We start from the raw sequence: 18,343 nt of genomic DNA on the forward strand, positions 1-18,343 counted from the left end.
GGGCTCAGACGTCATGCGCTCGTCATCAGGATAATTACAGGAATGCCTGAATATGCTTCTTCGTTTAAACATTAAAACTATCTGTAATAGACTCATGGGTGGGGAAGCGTTCAAACAGCCGTCTTAATGATTTTTTCCTTCTTCAATCTTGAAGAGAAAAGCTCCACCTGTACTCCTACACTCGCTCAGGCACTTTGTTGGGCAGCCGTTCAGGCCAGTAGCGTGGGGGCCTCGGGACCTTAGGCAGGGCTGGTACGGGAGGAAGTGGCGCTGTCAGACCGCGCGGTGCCTGTGGACCCTTCAGCGTGGAGCCATGGGAGGCCTGGAGAAGAAGAAGGTGAGCGGGATAGATCCCGGAGTGCGATGGCGAGGGAGCTTCGGGAGGTGGCAGACGGGCACGATGAAGCCTGGGGACTACGCCTTTCCCCGGCTTTGTCCCCTCGTCGGACAGAAATGATTGGGATCAACGCGACGGGAAACAGCCTTGAGAAGGGGTCCGAGGATGGGCGAGAAAGTCATGTTTGTTCGGTGAAATCCGGGAATGAACCTAGAGTAGGGCCGTGAGAGAATTGATAACCAAGCGTAGGTTCATCCCAAAAGCAGATCTAGCCGAAGGACAGCTGTTGACGGCGTAAAGAATTGATAAACATTACGTAAAATTCTTTCTTACGTCGAATTCATCTTCTCAGAAACTTGTTACCCCTTTTCTTTGGAACCAGGCCCTGTCCTGGGCACGGGAGATGGAGTCATAAACAATCAGATGTGGTCCCTGTCTTACCCTAGCTCATTTTTCTGGTAGGGAAGATGAACACTAAAATAACCAAATAAAACTATCAAAGGTTGTTAAATGTGCCGAGAAGGAAGCAAACGAGGGATAAGGATGAATATAAAAGGATACTTACTGCAGTTAGCGCTGTTTTGGGAAGTCTCTCTTGAGTCGTAACACGTAAGTTGAAGTCTGAAGACCAGAAGACCTCAAATAGGTTCTGGGGCATAGGAGTGCTTACTGAACAAGCCTGGCAGGGGGAACTGAGTGCCAAGGCCCTGAGGTGGGAAAGGCTTGCTGTGTGCAAAGAATTGGAAGGACAGTGATCCTGGGTATAATAAACCAAGGGAAGAATGGCATCTGCTGGGGTTGGGGTTCTTAAGGAACCAGATCATGGAAGGTCTGTTAGCCACAGAGAAGAGCTTGGGTTTTTGTTTGTTTGTTTGTTTTTTTAGTGCACTAGGACTAAACTAAAAGGAGAGTAACAAAATTGGTTTTTCAAGGAGTTCTTATTGCTGTGTGGAGAAAGGATGAGGCTGAGGAAGATGTGGTTGCCTTTAAGTGTTTCCTTTAGCTTGAAAGTTTCTTTTGCCAATTTGCATTTAATCCAAAACACTATTGAGCACCCAGTAAGTACAAGTGATTGGAACTACAAAGATATAAAATGGAAAACCTTCCCTTGTGGCTCAGATGCAGATGGATAAACAAATCATGACAGTTTTTAAAGCTGAGATTCACAGCCGTTTTGAACCTGATACGCTTTGTTGTGAGAAAGGCTGTTCAGTGCACTGTGAGATGTTTAGCAGCATCCCTGACCTCTTACCCCACTAGATGCCGGCAGCACTCAACAGCTCAAAATGCCTAACTCCCACCACACACATACACATCCAGGAAGAACTGGGCAATGGAAAGCACTTCTTTTTTTTTTATTTTTTATTTTTTATTTATTCATTTTAGAGAGGAGAGGGAGACACAGAGAGAGAGAGAGAGAGAGAGAGAGAGAGAGAGAGAGACAGGGAGAAGGGGGGAGGAGCTGGAAGCATCAACTCCCATATGTGCCTTGACCAGGCAAGCCCAGGGTTTTGAACCGGCGACCTCAGCATTTCCAGGTCGACGCTTTATCCACTGCACCACCACAGGTCTGGAAAGCACTTCTAATGAAGACAACTTTTTGAGACAGTTTGAAACTCATCTTTGTATCCCCAGATTTGGCATGGGCCTGATCGCCAATAGACAATAAATGTCTGAAGGAAAGAATGAATGAAGGGTGTGTTTTGTGATTGTGAGGTTATTCATACACTTACAGGTTTATCTCTTTAGAGTTGCACCTGCTATTTGATTCCAGAGGAAGAGCATGTTTAGAAAGGGCATACTTGGTTAGCATTGCGTGGTGCTTGGTGTGCTGAACTACTTACTCCTCTTTATCAGGGTGACAAAGATGTGAGTGTGAGGCAGCATCTTGGCATTATAGACCTCCAGATGGTTGCTCAAAACAGTAAAGACAATATGCTCCTTGGGAGCAGGTAGAGACTAAGCCTTTTTTTTTTTTTTTCTTTTTTAATATTAGGTTGGTGGGGGCATCCATTTGTTGTTCCATTTTATTTATGCAATCATTGGTTGATTCCTATGTGCCTGGCAGGGGATTGAACTTGCAACCTTGGGATATTGGGACGGCCAGGGCTAGGTCTTTTGTTTTGATTGCCCTCATAGCGTCTAGTTTAATGCTTGGAACATAGTAGAGGTCCTGGTATTGTCTGTTGAATGATTGAATGGGGAAGAGGGGGTTAGACTTTGTGGTTTAGAGCATGTGTTCTCAACCAGATGCTCTCACCCCCAAAGGAACAAAAATTGGTTGGTGGAGGGGAGGGGGTGTCTTAGATATGACAATGGTTTGTGTGGGCTTCTAAAGAACTGTATTAAATAAACATATCCACAGTATATCTATGATATTAACGTTACATGGGGCTGTGAGAGAGGGCAATTAAGGGAGGGAAGGTCTAAAAAGGCTTTTGCTAGTGGTGAGGTAATTATAATGAGAAAAAGTTGAGACCATTGGTTAGTGGATTAGGCATTCAAGTTCAGGACTCAGAACTAGGTGTGACTCCCAGCCCTAGCCCTTCAAAAGCTATGTGACCTGGATTCTTTTACCAAGACGTCTTCTCCCACATGAATCAGGAGTTCTGATGGCATCCACCTCACAGTCTTGTGGGGATTAAATGAAATAATGTGTGGAAATTGCTAATCATAATGGCTAATACTTAGAGCTATTACTAATAAGTGCTTGGCACAGCATCTGATCCATGGCAACCTCATGGTCCCCAGCACCATGCAGATGTATATGTCCTTTATGTTGACCACTACAAGGACTGTGCGGGAGAGCACGTTTAGGTGAGTGGGTTCCCTTCCTACAGTGTTTCTTATCCAGAAGCCTCTCAGCCATTTATCCAAAGTGATGTTTGCCTTTGGCATGAGACATGCCTAGAAATTGATGTCAGTCACTTCAGTCATTGCTAATGGACAATTGGTGTTTTTCTCCCCAAGTATGAACGAGGCTCTGCCACCAACTACATCACGCGAAACAAAGCCCGGAAGAAGCTGCAGCTGAGCCTGCCCGACTTCAGGTGAGGTTGGAAAGGAGTGGAATAGGGGGATCTTGACTGTGCTTGGGGAGTGAATCACACAAGGAAAACTCAGCTGCATCCCTATATTCTCTGTGCTGCTACAAACTGCGTCTGGAATTCTGACATCCTTCCTGTTTCTCACCTGGCCTTGCTCTAAACCAGGCGTCCCCAAACTATGGCCCGCGGGCCGCATGCAGCCCCCTGAGACCATTTATCCGGCCCCCTACCGCACTTCTGGAAGGGCCACCTCTTTCATTGGTGGTCAGTGAGAGGAGCACTGTATGTGGCGGCCCTCCAATGGTCTGAGGGACAGTGAACTGGCCCTCTGTGTAAAAAGTTTGGGGACCCCTGCAACTGCTTTGCCAAGTGTGGTCTGTGGGGAGCTGGAGGAGACCTGGGTCACACTGCCCTGAGTCATCAGAATGGGTCCACCGGCATAACACACTGCTGCTCTCTATTTGGGTCTTTGTCACCCATCCCTTCCCTGCTAACAATAGAGACTCCAGACCCTAGAGCTTGGGGTACTCCTCATCTAGTCAAATTGAGATTCCTGCATGGCCTGGCCCTGCCAGCTAGCCCACTTATAGTCCTTCAGGTGTGCTCAGCACTTTCCATCCTTACCACCTTTGTCCTTCTCAGGATGCTCTTCTCACTTTGATATGACTGAAATGTTGGTTTCTCATCAAGGCCTTCCCTGACTACTTTTGCTAGAAGGGGTACCTGCCGTCCTACCCCTCCCAACATCCTGCTTGTTTCCTCTCTGGTGCTTGTGACAATCTGTATTATGTGATTTGTGGGGGACTTGTGATTGTCAGACTCCTCACTAAATGTGAGCTCTCCAAGGTCAGTCCCTCTGTGTTCCCTGTTCAGTGCTGTTTTCCAGGCCCGGTGTGGCCAGTGCTCAGCACGTTAACTGACAGAAGGAATGGCCTTTGTCTTCCAGGCGGCTGTGCATCCTGAAAGGCATTTATCCCCATGAACCCAAACACAAGAAGAAGGTTAACAAGGGCTCCACAGCAGCCCGGACTTTTTACCTTCTGAAAGACATCAAGTTCCTCCTCCATGAACCCATTGTCAACAAGTTCCGGGAATACAAGGTGATGCCTGGGCTCTAGGGTCTGTGTGAATGGGCCCATTGCAGCTCTACGACCCACTAACTATGACCTTGGGCAGTTGTTTAGTCTCTGAGCAAGCCTGTACAATGCGTGATGTAATTCTATCTGAAAGGATTGTTCTGAGGATTGACTGAAATCATGTGTAGAAATCATTTGCACAGAACCTGGCAGATGATTAATGCTTTACATGTTGTACTTCTCCCCTGGTTCTTTTGAAAAAGAGTAAATTTATTGCCTTTGAGTCAACAACGATGGGCTATTTCGGGAGCTCTCAGGTGTGTTCTTTGCCCAAAGACACCACTGCTATTCAGATTCTTTCTAGCATTACTCCCAGGAGACCAAGCTTTTCATTCCACAAAGAGAAACCATTAAATGCTTAAATACCACAGGGAAAGTAGAAACCTGTTTATATGAAATGCAAATAATTGAAAGTAGACTGCTGTTATTGAAGCCTTTGTAGAGCAGCGGGGCCAGGCTGAGGCTCTCAGTGGGAGGGGCTGGGTGCCACCTGGTGGCCACAGCTAGCTCCTGGCCCTCTTGTTCAACCAAGTCCACCGAGGTGGGTGGCTGGCTCGATTTTGTTGCTAGGTTTTAAAACGACAGTCATGATCACCCAATGGTTCATTTCTTAGGACATATCCTCACCGTTAGGTGATGTCATTATTGTGTGAACATCATAGTGTATACCAGGGGTCGCCAAACTACAGCCCGCGGGCCGCATGTGGCCCCCTGAGGCCATTTATCCGCCCTGTTGCACTTCCGGAAGGGGCACCTCTTTCATTGGTGGTCAGTGAGAGGAGCACATTGACCATCTCATTAGCCAAAAGCAGGCCCATAGTTCCCATTGAAATACTGGTCAGTTTGTTGATTTAAATTTACTTGTTCTTTATTTTAAATATTGTATTTGTTCCCATTTTGTTTTTTTACTTTAAGATATGTGCAGTGTGCATAGGGATTTGTTCATAGTTTTTTTTTATAGTCCAGCCCTCTAACGGTCTGAGGGACAGTGAACTTGCCCCCTGTGTAAAAGGTTTGGGGACCCCCGGTGTATACTTATACAAACCTGGATGGTATAGCCTACTGCACACCTAGGCTGTAGGGGATAACTTTTTGCTCCTGGACTACAAACCTGTACAACATGTTACTGTACAAAATAACACGAGATTAAGTCAAGCCCACGAGAAGTTGATGCAGTCCAGAGACACAGTAAACGTGAGATGTGTGAGATTGCTGTCAGCTTAACAGCATATTGTTGTGTAGCAAACTTTTTTAAGAAGTAGAAAGAGTACATTCTAAAATAACAAAAAAGTATTGTATAGTAAATACATAAAGCAGTAATACATAAACACAGTCGTTTATTATCATTATCAAGTAATAGGTACTGCATCTAGTGTGCTGTGCTTTTGTGTGACTAGCAGCCATGCGGTAGATTTGTTTCCTCCAGCATCACCACAAACACGTGAGCAGTGCATTGTTCTCCAATGTTAATGATGGCTGTGACATTAATTGGTGATGGGAATTTTTTGATTCCATTATAATCTTATGGGGCCATTGTTGTATATGAAGTCCATCGACTGAAATGTCATTTTTGGGTTCTGCTCGTTAGTGGGGGTGTCAGTTTTGATGTTTCTTAGAGTTGGCTGTTTTGTATTGAATACATTCTGGGCCAAGGAAGCAGATGTCACAGTCAGACAGCTTCAGGAGACCTTGGGAATCCTCCCACCCCACATATCCCTTCTACATAGAAGAGGGGCCTCCAGGAGCATCAGCTGTCTCTTTTTCTCTCCTAGGTGTTTGTCCGGAAGCTCCGGAAGGCCTATGGGAAGAGTGAATGGAACACTGTGGAACGTCTGAAGGACAACAAGCCCAACTACAAGCTTGACCACATCGTCAAGGAGCGGTAAGTTGGGGGCTCAGTCTTAGCACTAAAGGTACAGTGGGGAATAAGTCCAGGACCCTGCCAAAGCTGCTGGTATCCTTTTAGAGGAAGCAGACCAAAACCTAAATTGACAAATTGCTATAATGATTGCAAGTCATAATGAGCATCGTGAAGGATGCTGTGTGCACAGAACTGGGGGACACAAGTTCATTACTGGCTTGTCAGAGGAGGTCTCTCTGAGCAGAGAAGTTTGAGCCAGCCAAGGGAACCATAGTCCAAGTGGAGGCAATAGCCATTGCAAAGACCCTGGGGTAAGAGAGAGCCAGAGTTCTGGAACATGCACAGCAGGAGTATGGTCAGACCTGGAGGATATGGCCGGACACCTGATCTTAACCATTCTCAGCCTTCTCAGCAGTCCCACTCATCCATTGTCTAAATCAGTGGCTCCTAACTAGGGGTGGTGATTCTTAACCAGGGTTTAGAATGATTTGGGTAAGAGGATCTACTGGTTTTTAATGGGTAGAGGCCAGGGATGCTGCCAGTCACCCTACAGTGCATAAAACAGTCCCCACAACACATAACATCTTGGCTCAAAATGTTAGTAGTGGTGAGATTCAGGGCTAACCGAATGTCCATCCTCTTTTGGGGGCTGATGGCCTGGGAATACTTAGCTTCAGGCTAGAACTTGGCTTCATTGAGCCAGCCCAGCCATGGGCTAATACGGGAAGAGCCCTGGCATAGGAGCTTGACAGTGGGTGTTCTCACCCCAGCCCCACAACCCACGAGCTGGGTGACCCAGGAACAGTTCCTGCTCCAGGAAAGTCCCCCTGTCCTGCCTGTGACACACAGCTGTTATGTGAAGCAAATGAAAAAATGCACAAAAAAACAAGTGTCTGGATCTCTACACACCTGGTGATGGTATGGTTGTGGTGTTTCTATTCCATGTCATACACACACACCTCCTTAACCATTAGTTAAGAAAGAGAACCAGGTGGCTCAGAAATGGTGCTGTTTCTACAAAGGGCCTGGGTTGGTGGGTTTGTCTGGAAGGAGGAGAAGAACGCCTGAGGCACTGGCCTCTGCACCAGGAAACCTGATGCCTCTCCTCCTGTTGTCTTGCTTGAAGTTCCTGCAGCCTTTCTTGGTTGGGTTTTGAAGACCTAGCAGGCCCCTCCTGACTTGTTTTTAGTGTGTGATGCCACGTACGGCAGGAAGACATAGGCCATCTCTGGTCCTGTGGCTTTGAGAGTCTCTTTTTGAAACAACAGAACCCTGTCTGCAAAAGGAAGCTTCCTGGAAGGCAGTGTGGATGCTAGAGGCTTTGGTGGCTGCTCTGGCTAGAGTGGGGAGATTTGAGGCCCTGTCTCTTCACTTGTCCCCAGTATTTTCTGAAAGCTGCAAAGCCCAGTTTTAAACCAGCAGTCTGGTCAAATCTTGTCATTTTCCAAATGAAACCACTAGGGTTGAGTGAAACAAAAGGAATCACCCTGAGTCGCACTGGAACTGGAATTCAGGTGGTAGTACTTGTACTCCAGGGCCTTTCCATGGCCCCACAGCTCCATCCCTCGGCAGGGCAGGCACACTGTCGTGGATCGTGGATCCTGCTGAGAAGGCTCGTTCTCATTGGTGTCCTGATTTACCATAGGATCCCTGGGAGTACCTCCTTGCTCTGGCTCTTCCTGGCCCAGGACCCAGTTCCAGCGCTCTTACTGTCTGGTTCTAATTGGTTCTGTAAACTAGACAGAGGTCTGAGTGATGAGAGACAAAACAACCCATCACTCTGGTGACCTGGAGCTGTAAGTGCTGCTGAGAGCAGACATGCTCCCACCCTCCACTGTGGTCTACTAGGGCAGCGTCATATTTTTTTGCTTTCTGTCTTGGACCTCCAGATAGATTTTTTGGTTCTGAAGTTTCCTCCTTAAGAAAGAGAGAGCCATTGACTTGGCCTGCCCTCTTTGACCACAATATATGGAAGTGGATCGAGAACGAGTCCTTGGTTTGCAGGGGGTGTCTTGGGGACCCTGTCAAGATTTCTCTGATCCTCAGTACTAAGTGGACATGTGCTGATTCATGGCTCCTCCCAAGGCTGTGGGGAAGCTGGCACCACCAGGCCTCTGGGCACTGCCTGACTTTCTCGTCAGGAGGTGGCAGGGGCAAGACTTGGCTTTGGGTATGGGGCCTCCGGGGTGGTCCATAACCGAACCTATGAGTGCTGCCCTTCTGGCCATGCAGATACCCCACGTTCATAGATGCTCTTCGGGACCTGGACGACGCCCTCTCCATGTGCTTTCTCTTCTCCACTTTCCCCCGGACCGGCAAGTGCCACGTACAGACCATTCAGCTATGCCGCAGGCTCACTGTGGAGTTCATGCACTACGTCATCGCCGCCCGGGCCCTGCGCAAGGTGAGCTCAGGGCCACCTGGCAGGGCCCCACCTGCTCTCTCCTTCACTGCCCCTTTGATTTTAACCGTACTCTCTACCCTCCCTCCAGATCTTCCTATCCATCAAAGGCATTTACTACCAGGCCGAGGTGCTGGGGCAGCCGATTGTTTGGATCACACCCTATGCCTTCTCCCATGATGTGAGTGTGCCTGTGGGTAGGGGCCTGTGCTGGACTGTTCTCCCTCTGGCTCCTAGACATATACAGACCTGAGCAAAGAGGGTATTTCCCTTTCCTGCAGAGTACAGCATGTGCTGGCTGGAGATGTGGGCTCAGGTGGGGAATGTGCTAGGGACTCAAGCCAGCCTGGCCCCAGCACTCCCCGGCTGGTTGACCTTGAACATGTTCCTTCACCTCTCTCTGCCTCTGTTTATGATATGCTTCCACTTTCTAAGCATTGTTGTGAGGATTTAAGAGTTTTTCAAAGTATCCTTTAGGGTAGCTGAATGAATAGTTAGTGGCTGCTGGCGTCAGGATGTGGCCAAGCTCAGCCCTACTCTCTGAGCCACTGGGATCTTCATCCTGCTCTCTTGTTAGCAGCTTCCAGACCTGGGCCAAGCTGCTTTGCTTAACTCCTCAGCTCCCCCCACTCCTGTCCCCCACGTAGGGCCAAGGCCGGGGCCAGGGGAGATTGGGGCGGGTGAACACAAGGAAGGCATCCAGCACATGGCACTCCTTACTTGTTTTTTTAAGCTGGTAACATTTGGTAGGGATCCATGGAAATCCTGGTTTTGACTCCTTGTGGGGCATCAGTGGCCTCTAGTCTCCCACAAGGTCTTGGCCAGGCGCAGTACCTGATTTGTCATTCTATGTGTTTGGCCCAGTTTCCTGCTTGTGCATTGAGTGGGAACTGGCGTCCTGAGTGGAGAGCAGCTGCATCAGCCTGGCTGGACAGTGGGTCTGCTACCAGGTTATCAGGTGCTCCAGGGTAAAGCCAGGGTCTGGACTCCTCTCCTTTAACCTAGGCTGGAGGGGTTCGAGGGCCACAGCCATTCTGACTGGAACAGTGGTGACGTTTGGTGGCAGGCTGCAGTCTGTTTGTGGGTGAGAGGCGGGCTTGGCCCTCAGCAGTCCCTATTCCTACTCTGGGAGACAGGCTTGTGTGCCAGAACCCGTGGGTCTTTCCTCTTCCCTGTTCTGTCCCTCCTCTTCTCCTCCTTCCTTCCTGCCTTCCCTCTTTCCTCTCTGGCTCTCCTGCTCCTTTCTCTTCTCTGATATCCCACCCCCATGCTGCTCAGACTGGGCTTTGTGTGTCCTCCCGGTGGTGAATAGGGCCCTGTGGAGGCCAGCCTCCACACAGCTGGCCTGGGGGAAGGGAACGGCCACTCGTTCCTGCTTCCTCCCTGGCCAACTCACTGCTGTTCCATCCTCTCAACAGGAGGACGGAGGACTGGGTCATAGGTGAGGCCCTGGTGTGCCCCCTCCTCCTTAGTGTTTGGTGTTGGTTCCCTAAAAGTAGTACCCAGACAGGTGGGGGGAACCCTACTCAACACTGCACTATAGGAAATGGAGTTGGTGCTCAGATGCTTGCCAGGCCCATCAAGGGTCCTATAGATGCATTTGAAAGGATGGAGATGTGAGAGTGGGCACAAATAGGGTACCTCTTGGCCCCAGCACCCCTCTCCAACCCCCCACCCCAGGCCAGGTCACTGCATGCTGGCAGGATGGAAAAACAGCTCAGAGTCGTAGGCATGCCCAGCACAAAGTGGGTGTTGTGATCATTACCGATTCTGACATTGCCCAGGTTTCAGGGGTCAGCAGGGCTGGGCTAGTGTCCCTGGTTGTGGGGGACAGTGCTCCTCAGGAGTTGAGGTGCTTTGATTTAGCTCTCAGATCCTTGCCTTGTTTTGCTTTATCATCTTCTCTAGGGCCAAGATGAACCCTTTCCTGTCCCCTGCTTACTGGGCGGGCAGCTCACAAGGGTGGCTCTGTGCATTTGTCCTAAGCAATCAGCTTTTCTGCCTGTCATTTCTCCAGGGCTCCCTGGAGCCAAGTCAGCCAGCCTCCCCAACCTATCCTGTATCTTCAGGTCATGCCTTTATTTCTGGCTGGGTCTGAAGCCGGGTCGCTCAGTTCTGAGTGTTTGTCCCAAGGTTCTTGCCAGGGTTTGGAGTTTCTGAGTGCTGTATACCCACTGTCCCCAGTTGGGCCAGCGATAGTGCTAGGCTCTGGGAATTCTGGTACAGCGGGGGCTCTGGGCTAGGCCCAGAGGCAATGTGAAATGAAGACTGTAGGGTGGTAATAGAGAAGGCACAAGCTCTGACCAGCCTGGTCAGGGAAGGCGACCTCTGCAAGGATAAAAGTCTCAGCAAGGATGAGGGGTGTGGAAGATTGCTGCCAGTCCTGGGAACAGCGGGACAGAGGTTTCCCTTGCTCCCTGCTAGCTCCCCCTGCATGGCTTGGGGATCTGACACTGGCTTCCAGGACACCCCTAACCCTTTTGACCCCTGTCTGGAGCCTCACTGGTGCCGAGAATACTCCCAGGTGGGGACATGCCACACAGCCTCTTTCTATGGGGCAGGGCTGCCTTGGGGGAGTTCCTCACCTCACGTGGGTTCTCACTGTCATCTCTGCACCTGCCCTGCTGATGTGTCTCCTGTTCCTCCCAGCACCCGACAGATGTGGACTACAGGGTTATGGCCACCTTCACTGAGTTCTATACCACCTTGCTGGGCTTTGTCAACTTCCGCCTCTACCAGTCACTCAACCTGCATTACCCACCCAAGGTAGGGCCCAGCCCACTGCCTCCTCACAGTGCAGGGGTCACAGCCCTTCTCTGTCCACATGGAGGCAGGGGCTTGGGCATCCTCTTCCTCCGACCTTCCTATGTCTCTTAGCTCGAGGGTCAGGCCCACACAGACGCAAAGGCCCATGAAGACAGCTATGCATTGGACTCTGAGAGCTTTATGGAGGTGAGAGAGGCTTCCAGAGTATCAGCCCTGCATCCCCCAGATGGTCCCTGGCCCAGGGGTGATTGTGGCTACATATGTGGTCTTGGGATTTCCCTCAAAACCCAAACCCGCTGATGTCCAAGAACTGTCACTGCAACCCCTCGCCTCCTCTGGCCACACCCCCAGGTAAGGCTTCCCACCTGCAAGCAACAGCCCTGCGGTCTTGCTTCTTTTCTGTAGAAACTGGCAGCCCTCAGCGCCAGTCTGGCTCGTGTGGTGGTGCCTGCAGAGGAGGAGGCTGAGGTGGACGACTTTCCTGCTGATGGGGTGAGTACTGTGCTGCCTTCCACAAGGGCAGGCAGGGCAGGGCTGTTGGGACTGAGGGATCTAGAAGGAAGCACAGGGGTGGGAGGATCATTTCCAACCCCTGCCCTGCATTGGGGCTGTGGGCAGGACTGACAGCCTGGGCCCTTTCTCTGCAGGAGATGGCGGCACAGGAGGAGGACCGCAGGAAGGAGCTAGAGGCACAGGAGAAGCATAAGAAGCTCTTCGAGGGCCTGAAGTTCTTCCTGAACCGCGAGGTGCCCCGTGAGGCCCTGGCTTTCATCATCAGGTAAGGAGGTCAACAGCACTCTGGGCTGGGTCTTGCCCCCACAGGGTAGCCCTGAACACCCATTGGTAACTTTGGGATGGTGTCAGTATCCACTTCTCAGAGCTGTTGTGAAGACTCAACAGAATGGGTGTAGAAAGTGCTCAGCATACCCCAAGCACACAGGAAGTGCTCGTCAGGGGGCTGCTGGTATCACTTTCTCATCACCTTAAGGCAGAAGGTCTCCACTGGGCCAGATTGGGGAACCTAGGGTGGGGAAGGGCAGTTGTGTCCTAGGAAGGTGAGCTTGGGGGCCAGTAAGTCCCAGGGTTAGAACCTCATGCCTGAGTACTTTCATGGGCTCCCCTTGTGCCTGTAGGAGTTTTGGGGGGGACGTGTCCTGGGACAAGTCTCTGTGCATCGGGGCCACCTATGACGTTACAGACTCCTGCATCACCCACCAGATTGTTGACCGGCCTGGGCAGCAGACCCCTGCCATCGGCAGGTAATGCCCCCAGGGCCCTCATCTCCCTCTGCCTGTTTGGGGTTCTGAGTGCAGAGGTCTGTTTCAAGGCCTCTGCAGAGGCGGAGGTGACCTGTCTCTGCCACCACTCTGTGCCAGGTACTACGTGCAGCCGCAGTGGCTGTTTGACTCTGTGAATGCCCGGCTCCTCCTCCCTGTGGCAGACTACTTCCCCGGGGTGCAGCTGCCCCCACACCTCTCGCCCTTCGTGTCAGAGAAGGAAGGCGATTACGTCCCCCCAGAGAAGCTGAAGCTACTGGCCCTGCAGCGGGGAGAGCACCCTGGTGAGTGGGAGGGACTGGGCAGTGTCAGCAGGCTCCTCTGTACTAGTCTTGGCTCCCTGGGCCTCAGCTGGACGTTTCCCTTCTTGGTTACAAAGGTGGCAAGATCCAGACAACAGGGCAGCAGAGGTACAAAGCCCCCTCCTCTTTTTTCTTATGTGACAGAGAGAGGGACAGACAGACAGGAAGGGAGAAAGATGAGAAGCATCAGTTCTTCATTGTTCTTAGTTGTTCATTGATTGCTTTCTCATATGTGCCTTGACAGGGGGGCTACAACAGAGTGAGGGACCCCTTGCTCAAGCCAGGACCTTGGGCTTCAAGCCAGTGACTTTGGGGCTCAAGCCAGTGATCCAGCGATCATGGGGTCATGTCTATGATCCCATGCTCAAGCTGGTGAGCCCGCACTCAAGCCAGCAACCTTGGGTTTTGAACCTGGGTCCTCTCAAAGTTCTTTTACTCACCTTTGGAATAAAGTTTAGGAGAAGGGCACATCTGTGGTCTACAGTCAGGTGTTCTTAATGTTCAGAGTAATGTAACTGAGCAGAAGAATGGTTTGGAAATTGTTATCAATGTTTATATAGGAGGCAGCGGAACTCAGAAGCAGGTTGGGCTGGAATTTCCTCTGATGGGATTGTGATGAGAGGTGCCAGAGGAGGCATGGTTGGGACAGCCCTGCCCTGCCTCTGGAATGTCCCCAGAGCTGAAGAGGCTGGGGCCTGGCACTAGTTCTGACCTGGCCAGGGAAAGTGCAGGCTCCCTGACCACTCAGAAGCCATTGGCTATTTATAGGAAATTTGAATGAATCTGAAGAGGAGGATGAGGAGGAAGACAATGACGGTGAAGAGGAAGAAAATGAAGAAGAGGAGGAAGATGTGGAAGCTGGTTCAGAACAGGAGGAAGAGGCCCAGCTGACAGCTCTGGAGGAGCAGAGGATGGAGGGGAAGGTACCAGGGAGCTGACCGGAGTCCGGCCTGGGAAACAGCCCCACTGGCCATCTTGGTGCCAACCCTGGCCCAGAAGGGGTGGGGGTGGGGACCTGCATCATCCACAAGCACCCTATCCTGTGTTCCCAGAAGCCCATGGTGATGGCAGGCACTGTGAAGCTGGAGGACAAGCAGCGGCTGGCTCAAGAGGAGGAGAGTGAGGCCAAGCGGCTGGCCATCATGATGATGAAGAAGCGGGAGAAGTACCTCTACAACAAGATCATGTTTGGGAAGAGGCGCAAGATCCGGGAGGTGAGTCCCTACCACCTGCCAGGTGTGGCTGCACAGGTGAACCTTGAGGCCAACTGGCTCTTTTCTGCACAGACTGGGCTCTTGTCCTGGCCTCTTTGTGAGGTTGCTCACCTGGCCCAGCCTAGCTTCTGAGGCCCTCACCCAGGCCTGTGTGGGCATCCTGGTGTCGGGGGCTTTCAACTAGGCTCTCTTCAGGGCTTCAGTCTGCTTCATAGACTGGATGTTTCTGAGTCTGCTGGGGTCTGGGGACAGATCTGTCTCCGAAGACTCAGCACGCTGTTATGAAGGACCATTTAACAGAAGTGCCTAAAGCTGGGGGGTCTGCAGGAGGTTTTGGTTAAGCTTCTATTTTGTTTCTTCTTGTTCACAAAGCACATCTGCCCATTGTGGGGAAAAAATAAAAACCCTAAACAAAAACTAAAGTTCTGTGCAGACCAGAACACTGTGATGGATGACGTGGAAGAAGCTTGCGGTCCTGCCCTGGGGTGATCGACAGTAACAGCCCCCGGGTTTCTTTTTTTTTTTCTTTTTTTTGTATTTTTCTGAAGCTGGAAACGGGGAGAGACAAGACAGACTCCCGCATGCGCCCAACCGGGATCCACCCGGCACGCCCACCAGGGGGCGACGTTCTGCCCCTCCGGGGCATCGCTCTGTTGCGACCAGAGCCTCTCTAGCACCTGGGGCAGAGGCCAAGGAGCCATCCCCAGCTCCCGGGCCATCTTTGCTCCAATGGAGCCTTGGCTGCGGGAGGGGAAGAGAGAGACAGAGAGGAAGGGGGGGGGGGTGGAGAAGCAGATGGGCGCTTCTCCTGTGTGCCCTGGCCGGGAATCAAACCTGGGACTTCTGCACGCCAGGCTGACGCTCTACCACTGAGCCAACCAGCCAGGGCCACCCCCAGGTTTTTTTAGCGCATGTAGTAACAGATATTGTTTCTGGGGCATCAAGCTGCATAGTATTTTGCGGGTTTTTTTATTTAACCATTGCATGAATATAGAACACGTCACATGTTCCCTGCTGATAGGATTAGATTGTTTTCTGGGTTTAGTCATTTTTGGAAAAGACACTGAGTTGTACCCACCTACCCTCCAATCTCTGTAGGGTTAATTCTTAGGAGTGTAATAACCAGGTTGACAGGCCTGCCTGTTTTGTAGTAGATATTGCCAGATGGTCTTGGGGGAGACTGTTCCAGCTTGACCCCTCCCCAGCAGCTCCTAGTGAAGATTTGAATGGTACCCAGCTTTCCCAAGGGGAGGGGGTAAGCGGGGAAGTACCTCCAGTTCTGGGAGCCAGGGATCCTCCTAACCTGCTATGGGCCCATAAAATGATAGTTTTATTTATTTTTATTTTATTTTATTATTTTTCCAAAGCTGGAAACGGGGAGGCAGGCAGACAGACTCCCGCATGCGCCCAACCGGGATCCACCCGGCACGTCCACCAGGGGGCGATGCTCTACCCATCTGGGGGCGTCACTGCCACAATCAGAGCCATTCTAGCGCCTGAGGCAGAGGCCATAGAGCAGGGGTCCCCAAACTACAGCCCGCGGGCTGCATGCGGCCCCCTGAGGACATTTATCCGGCCCCCCGCCGCACACCCAGAAGGGGCACCTCTTTCATTGGTGGTCAGTGAGAGGAGCATAGTTCCCATTGAAATACTGGTCAGTTTGTTGATTTAAATTTACTTGTTCTCTATTTTAAATATTGTATTCGTTCCCATTTTGTTTTTTTACTTTAAAATAAGATATGTGTAGTGTGCATAGGGATTTGTTCATAGTTTTTTTATAGTCCGGTCCTCCAACGGTCTGAGGGACAGTGAACTGGCCCCTTGTGTAAAAAGTTTGGGGACCCCTGCCATAGAGCCATCCTCAGCGCCCAGGCCAACTTGGCTCCAATGGAGTCTTGACTGAGGGAGGGGAAGAGAGAGACAGAGAGGAAGGAGAGGGGGAGGGGTGGAGAAGCAGATGGACACTTCTCCTGTGTGCCCTGGCCAGGAATCGAACCCGGGACTCCTGCATGCCAGGCCGATGATCTACCACTAAGCCAACCGGCCAGGGCAAAATGATAGTTTTAAAGGCAAACGTGAAGGCTTGTTTTTTCATCTGAGGTTGTTCAAACAGATGTTTTTCCCCGTAGTTTTTCTGGAAGCTCTGCTTTTAAGGGATGACCTCGAGTAAGAGAAGGGGAGAGTCTCCTTCCCTGCTGACTTCCTCCCCCTTGCTCCTCATAGGCCAACAAACTGGCGGAAAAGCGGAAAGCCCACGATGACACTGTGAGATCTGAGAAGAAGGCTAAGAAGACAAGGCCAGTGTGAGTGGTGGCAGCCTCTTGATGGGCCAGGCCAGCTCTGGGCAGCTGGACTTGGCACAGGCAGGCCAGAGGACCCAGGCTTGATGGCAGACTAGAGTCCCAGACTCTCTCTGTTTTCATTCCCCTCCTCCTGCTGCTGGCCCTGGCCTCCTCTCATGCTCTCTGCCTGGGCCCATGGGCAGCCCCAGCCTCACTTGGATGGAGCTGTAGCAGAAAGAAGTGATTGCCCAGCCCAGCTGTATCTCCCAGGAGTCAGCGACATGGGGAGCAGGGCCCCAGCAGCCCTTTGCCAGCTGCTCCCATTCACCCTGGCTTTCTGCAGTTCCCTACACACACAGTCAGACCCATGATTCTCCCGATGCTGTGATGTGGGAGGGTGGGAAAGCATTTATTATTAAATGGCTGGAGTTTTGCAGCCAATTAAATTTTGTATTCATGAGCCTTCTTGATGTTAGAGAAAGGCCACCTAGTACCCTGTGCTCTAAGCTGGACAAGCCTGGCATTTACAGAGAAGGGCCTGGTCACTTGTCAGAATTCTCTGGATGTCCAGGGACTCCTTTGGGCCCAAGGATGTCGGAAAGTAGATACAGAGGTTCTGGGCTTGGACTTTGAAATCAGTCTGCCCCTAGTTCACAGTCGAGCCCCTATACTTTTTTTTTTTTGTATTTTTTTGTATTTTTTTGAAGTTGGAAACAGGGAGGCAGACAGACTCCCGCATGCGCCCGACCGGGATCCACCTGGCATGCCCACCAAGGGGCGATGCTCTGCCCATCTGGGGCGTTGCTCTGTTGCAACCAGGGCCATTCTGGTGCCTGAGGCAGAGGCCACAGAGCCATCCTCAGCGCCCAGGCCAACCTCACTCCAATGGAGCCTTGGCTGCGGGAGGGGAAGAGAGAGACAGAGAGGAAGGAGAGGGGGAGGAGTGGAGAAGCAGGTGGGCGCTTCTCCTGTGTGCCCTGGCCGGAAATCGAACCTGGGACTCCTGCACACCAGGCCGACGCTCTACCACTGAACCAACTGGCCAGGGCCCAAGCCCCTATACTTTTTATACTCTGTGATTCTGCTCCCTTGTGTGTAAATTAGAAGTAGAAATTCTGGAGCCTGCTTCCCAGGGATGTGTGGAGGTATTCCATGATAGTTATGCAGACTCAGTAGTATTAAGTGTCTAATAAAATGGTAAATAAACCCACTGTGGTTGTCATTACTTCCTGCTTGAGTCAACCCAGATGGTAAGAGCCAGTGCCTGCAGGATCTGTGGGGCCTGTGTTAAGGGAACAAGTTTTACCTTGTGGGATTCTGGGCAGAACTGCCAAGTAACCCCCAGTGTGGATGTTGCAGCAGCCTGACTTGTTACTCTTGCTGGGCTGTCCTTATGGCTTCTCACTGACCGTGACATTGCCCTTGCTGAGGGCCAGGAGGACAGGCCCTTGCCTGTGACTGCCAGTGCCTCATGGAAGAGCCAGGGCTAGAATGTGGGGCTCAGAATGGTCATAGCCTCTTCCAGGTCAGGCAGGGAGTTTTAGAATGGTCTCTCTCAGGGTGCCCTGGTGGGCTGACTGCTGTAAGGAACAGGGTCCAGGACAAGGAAGTGTTGATTTGGTACTGGGCTCTACCTTCCCCACGTCAAGGCACCTGAAGGAAAGCCTTGGCTCTCTGCCCCTCTGTGCTCAGGCTCTGTAGACGTTTTTTGAGCAGTGGC

At 51.3% G+C, this 18,343-nt stretch overlaps 1 protein-coding gene across 1 annotated transcript; it reads left to right on the plus strand.

The window, feature by feature from the left end:
• The first annotated feature begins 92 nt into the window (after positions 1 to 92).
• Positions 93 to 17,828, plus strand: PES1 (pescadillo ribosomal biogenesis factor 1). Its single transcript, XM_066260152.1, has 15 exons — positions 93 to 337; positions 3,308 to 3,387; positions 4,331 to 4,484; positions 6,293 to 6,402; positions 8,614 to 8,785; positions 8,874 to 8,963; positions 11,432 to 11,548; positions 11,660 to 11,734; positions 11,954 to 12,040; positions 12,196 to 12,326; positions 12,682 to 12,807; positions 12,925 to 13,109; positions 13,896 to 14,050; positions 14,180 to 14,341; positions 16,565 to 17,828. The coding sequence occupies exons 1-15, from the start codon at positions 314 to 316 to the stop codon at positions 16,646 to 16,648; spliced, it is 1,752 nt and encodes a 583-aa protein (XP_066116249.1). The 5' UTR covers positions 93 to 313; the 3' UTR covers positions 16,649 to 17,828.
• Positions 17,829 to 18,343: the final 515 nt, after the last annotated feature.

This window comes from Saccopteryx bilineata, chromosome 2, assembly GCF_036850765.1.
Source record: "Saccopteryx bilineata isolate mSacBil1 chromosome 2, mSacBil1_pri_phased_curated, whole genome shotgun sequence".
Taxonomy (NCBI): Eukaryota; Metazoa; Chordata; class Mammalia; order Chiroptera; family Emballonuridae; genus Saccopteryx; species Saccopteryx bilineata.

Bases quoted from the DNA above. Each gene is read 5' to 3' on its own strand.
- PES1 (XM_066260152.1), top strand. From the start codon at position 314: ATGGGAGGCCTGGAGAAGAAGAAG. The intron at 3,388-4,330 runs GTGAGGTTGGAA...TTTGTCTTCCAG, and splicing joins CTGAGCCTGCCCGACTTCAG to GCGGCTGTGCATCCTGAAAG. The intron at 14,051-14,179 runs GTACCAGGGAGC...CTGTGTTCCCAG, and splicing joins AGCAGAGGATGGAGGGGAAG to AAGCCCATGGTGATGGCAGG.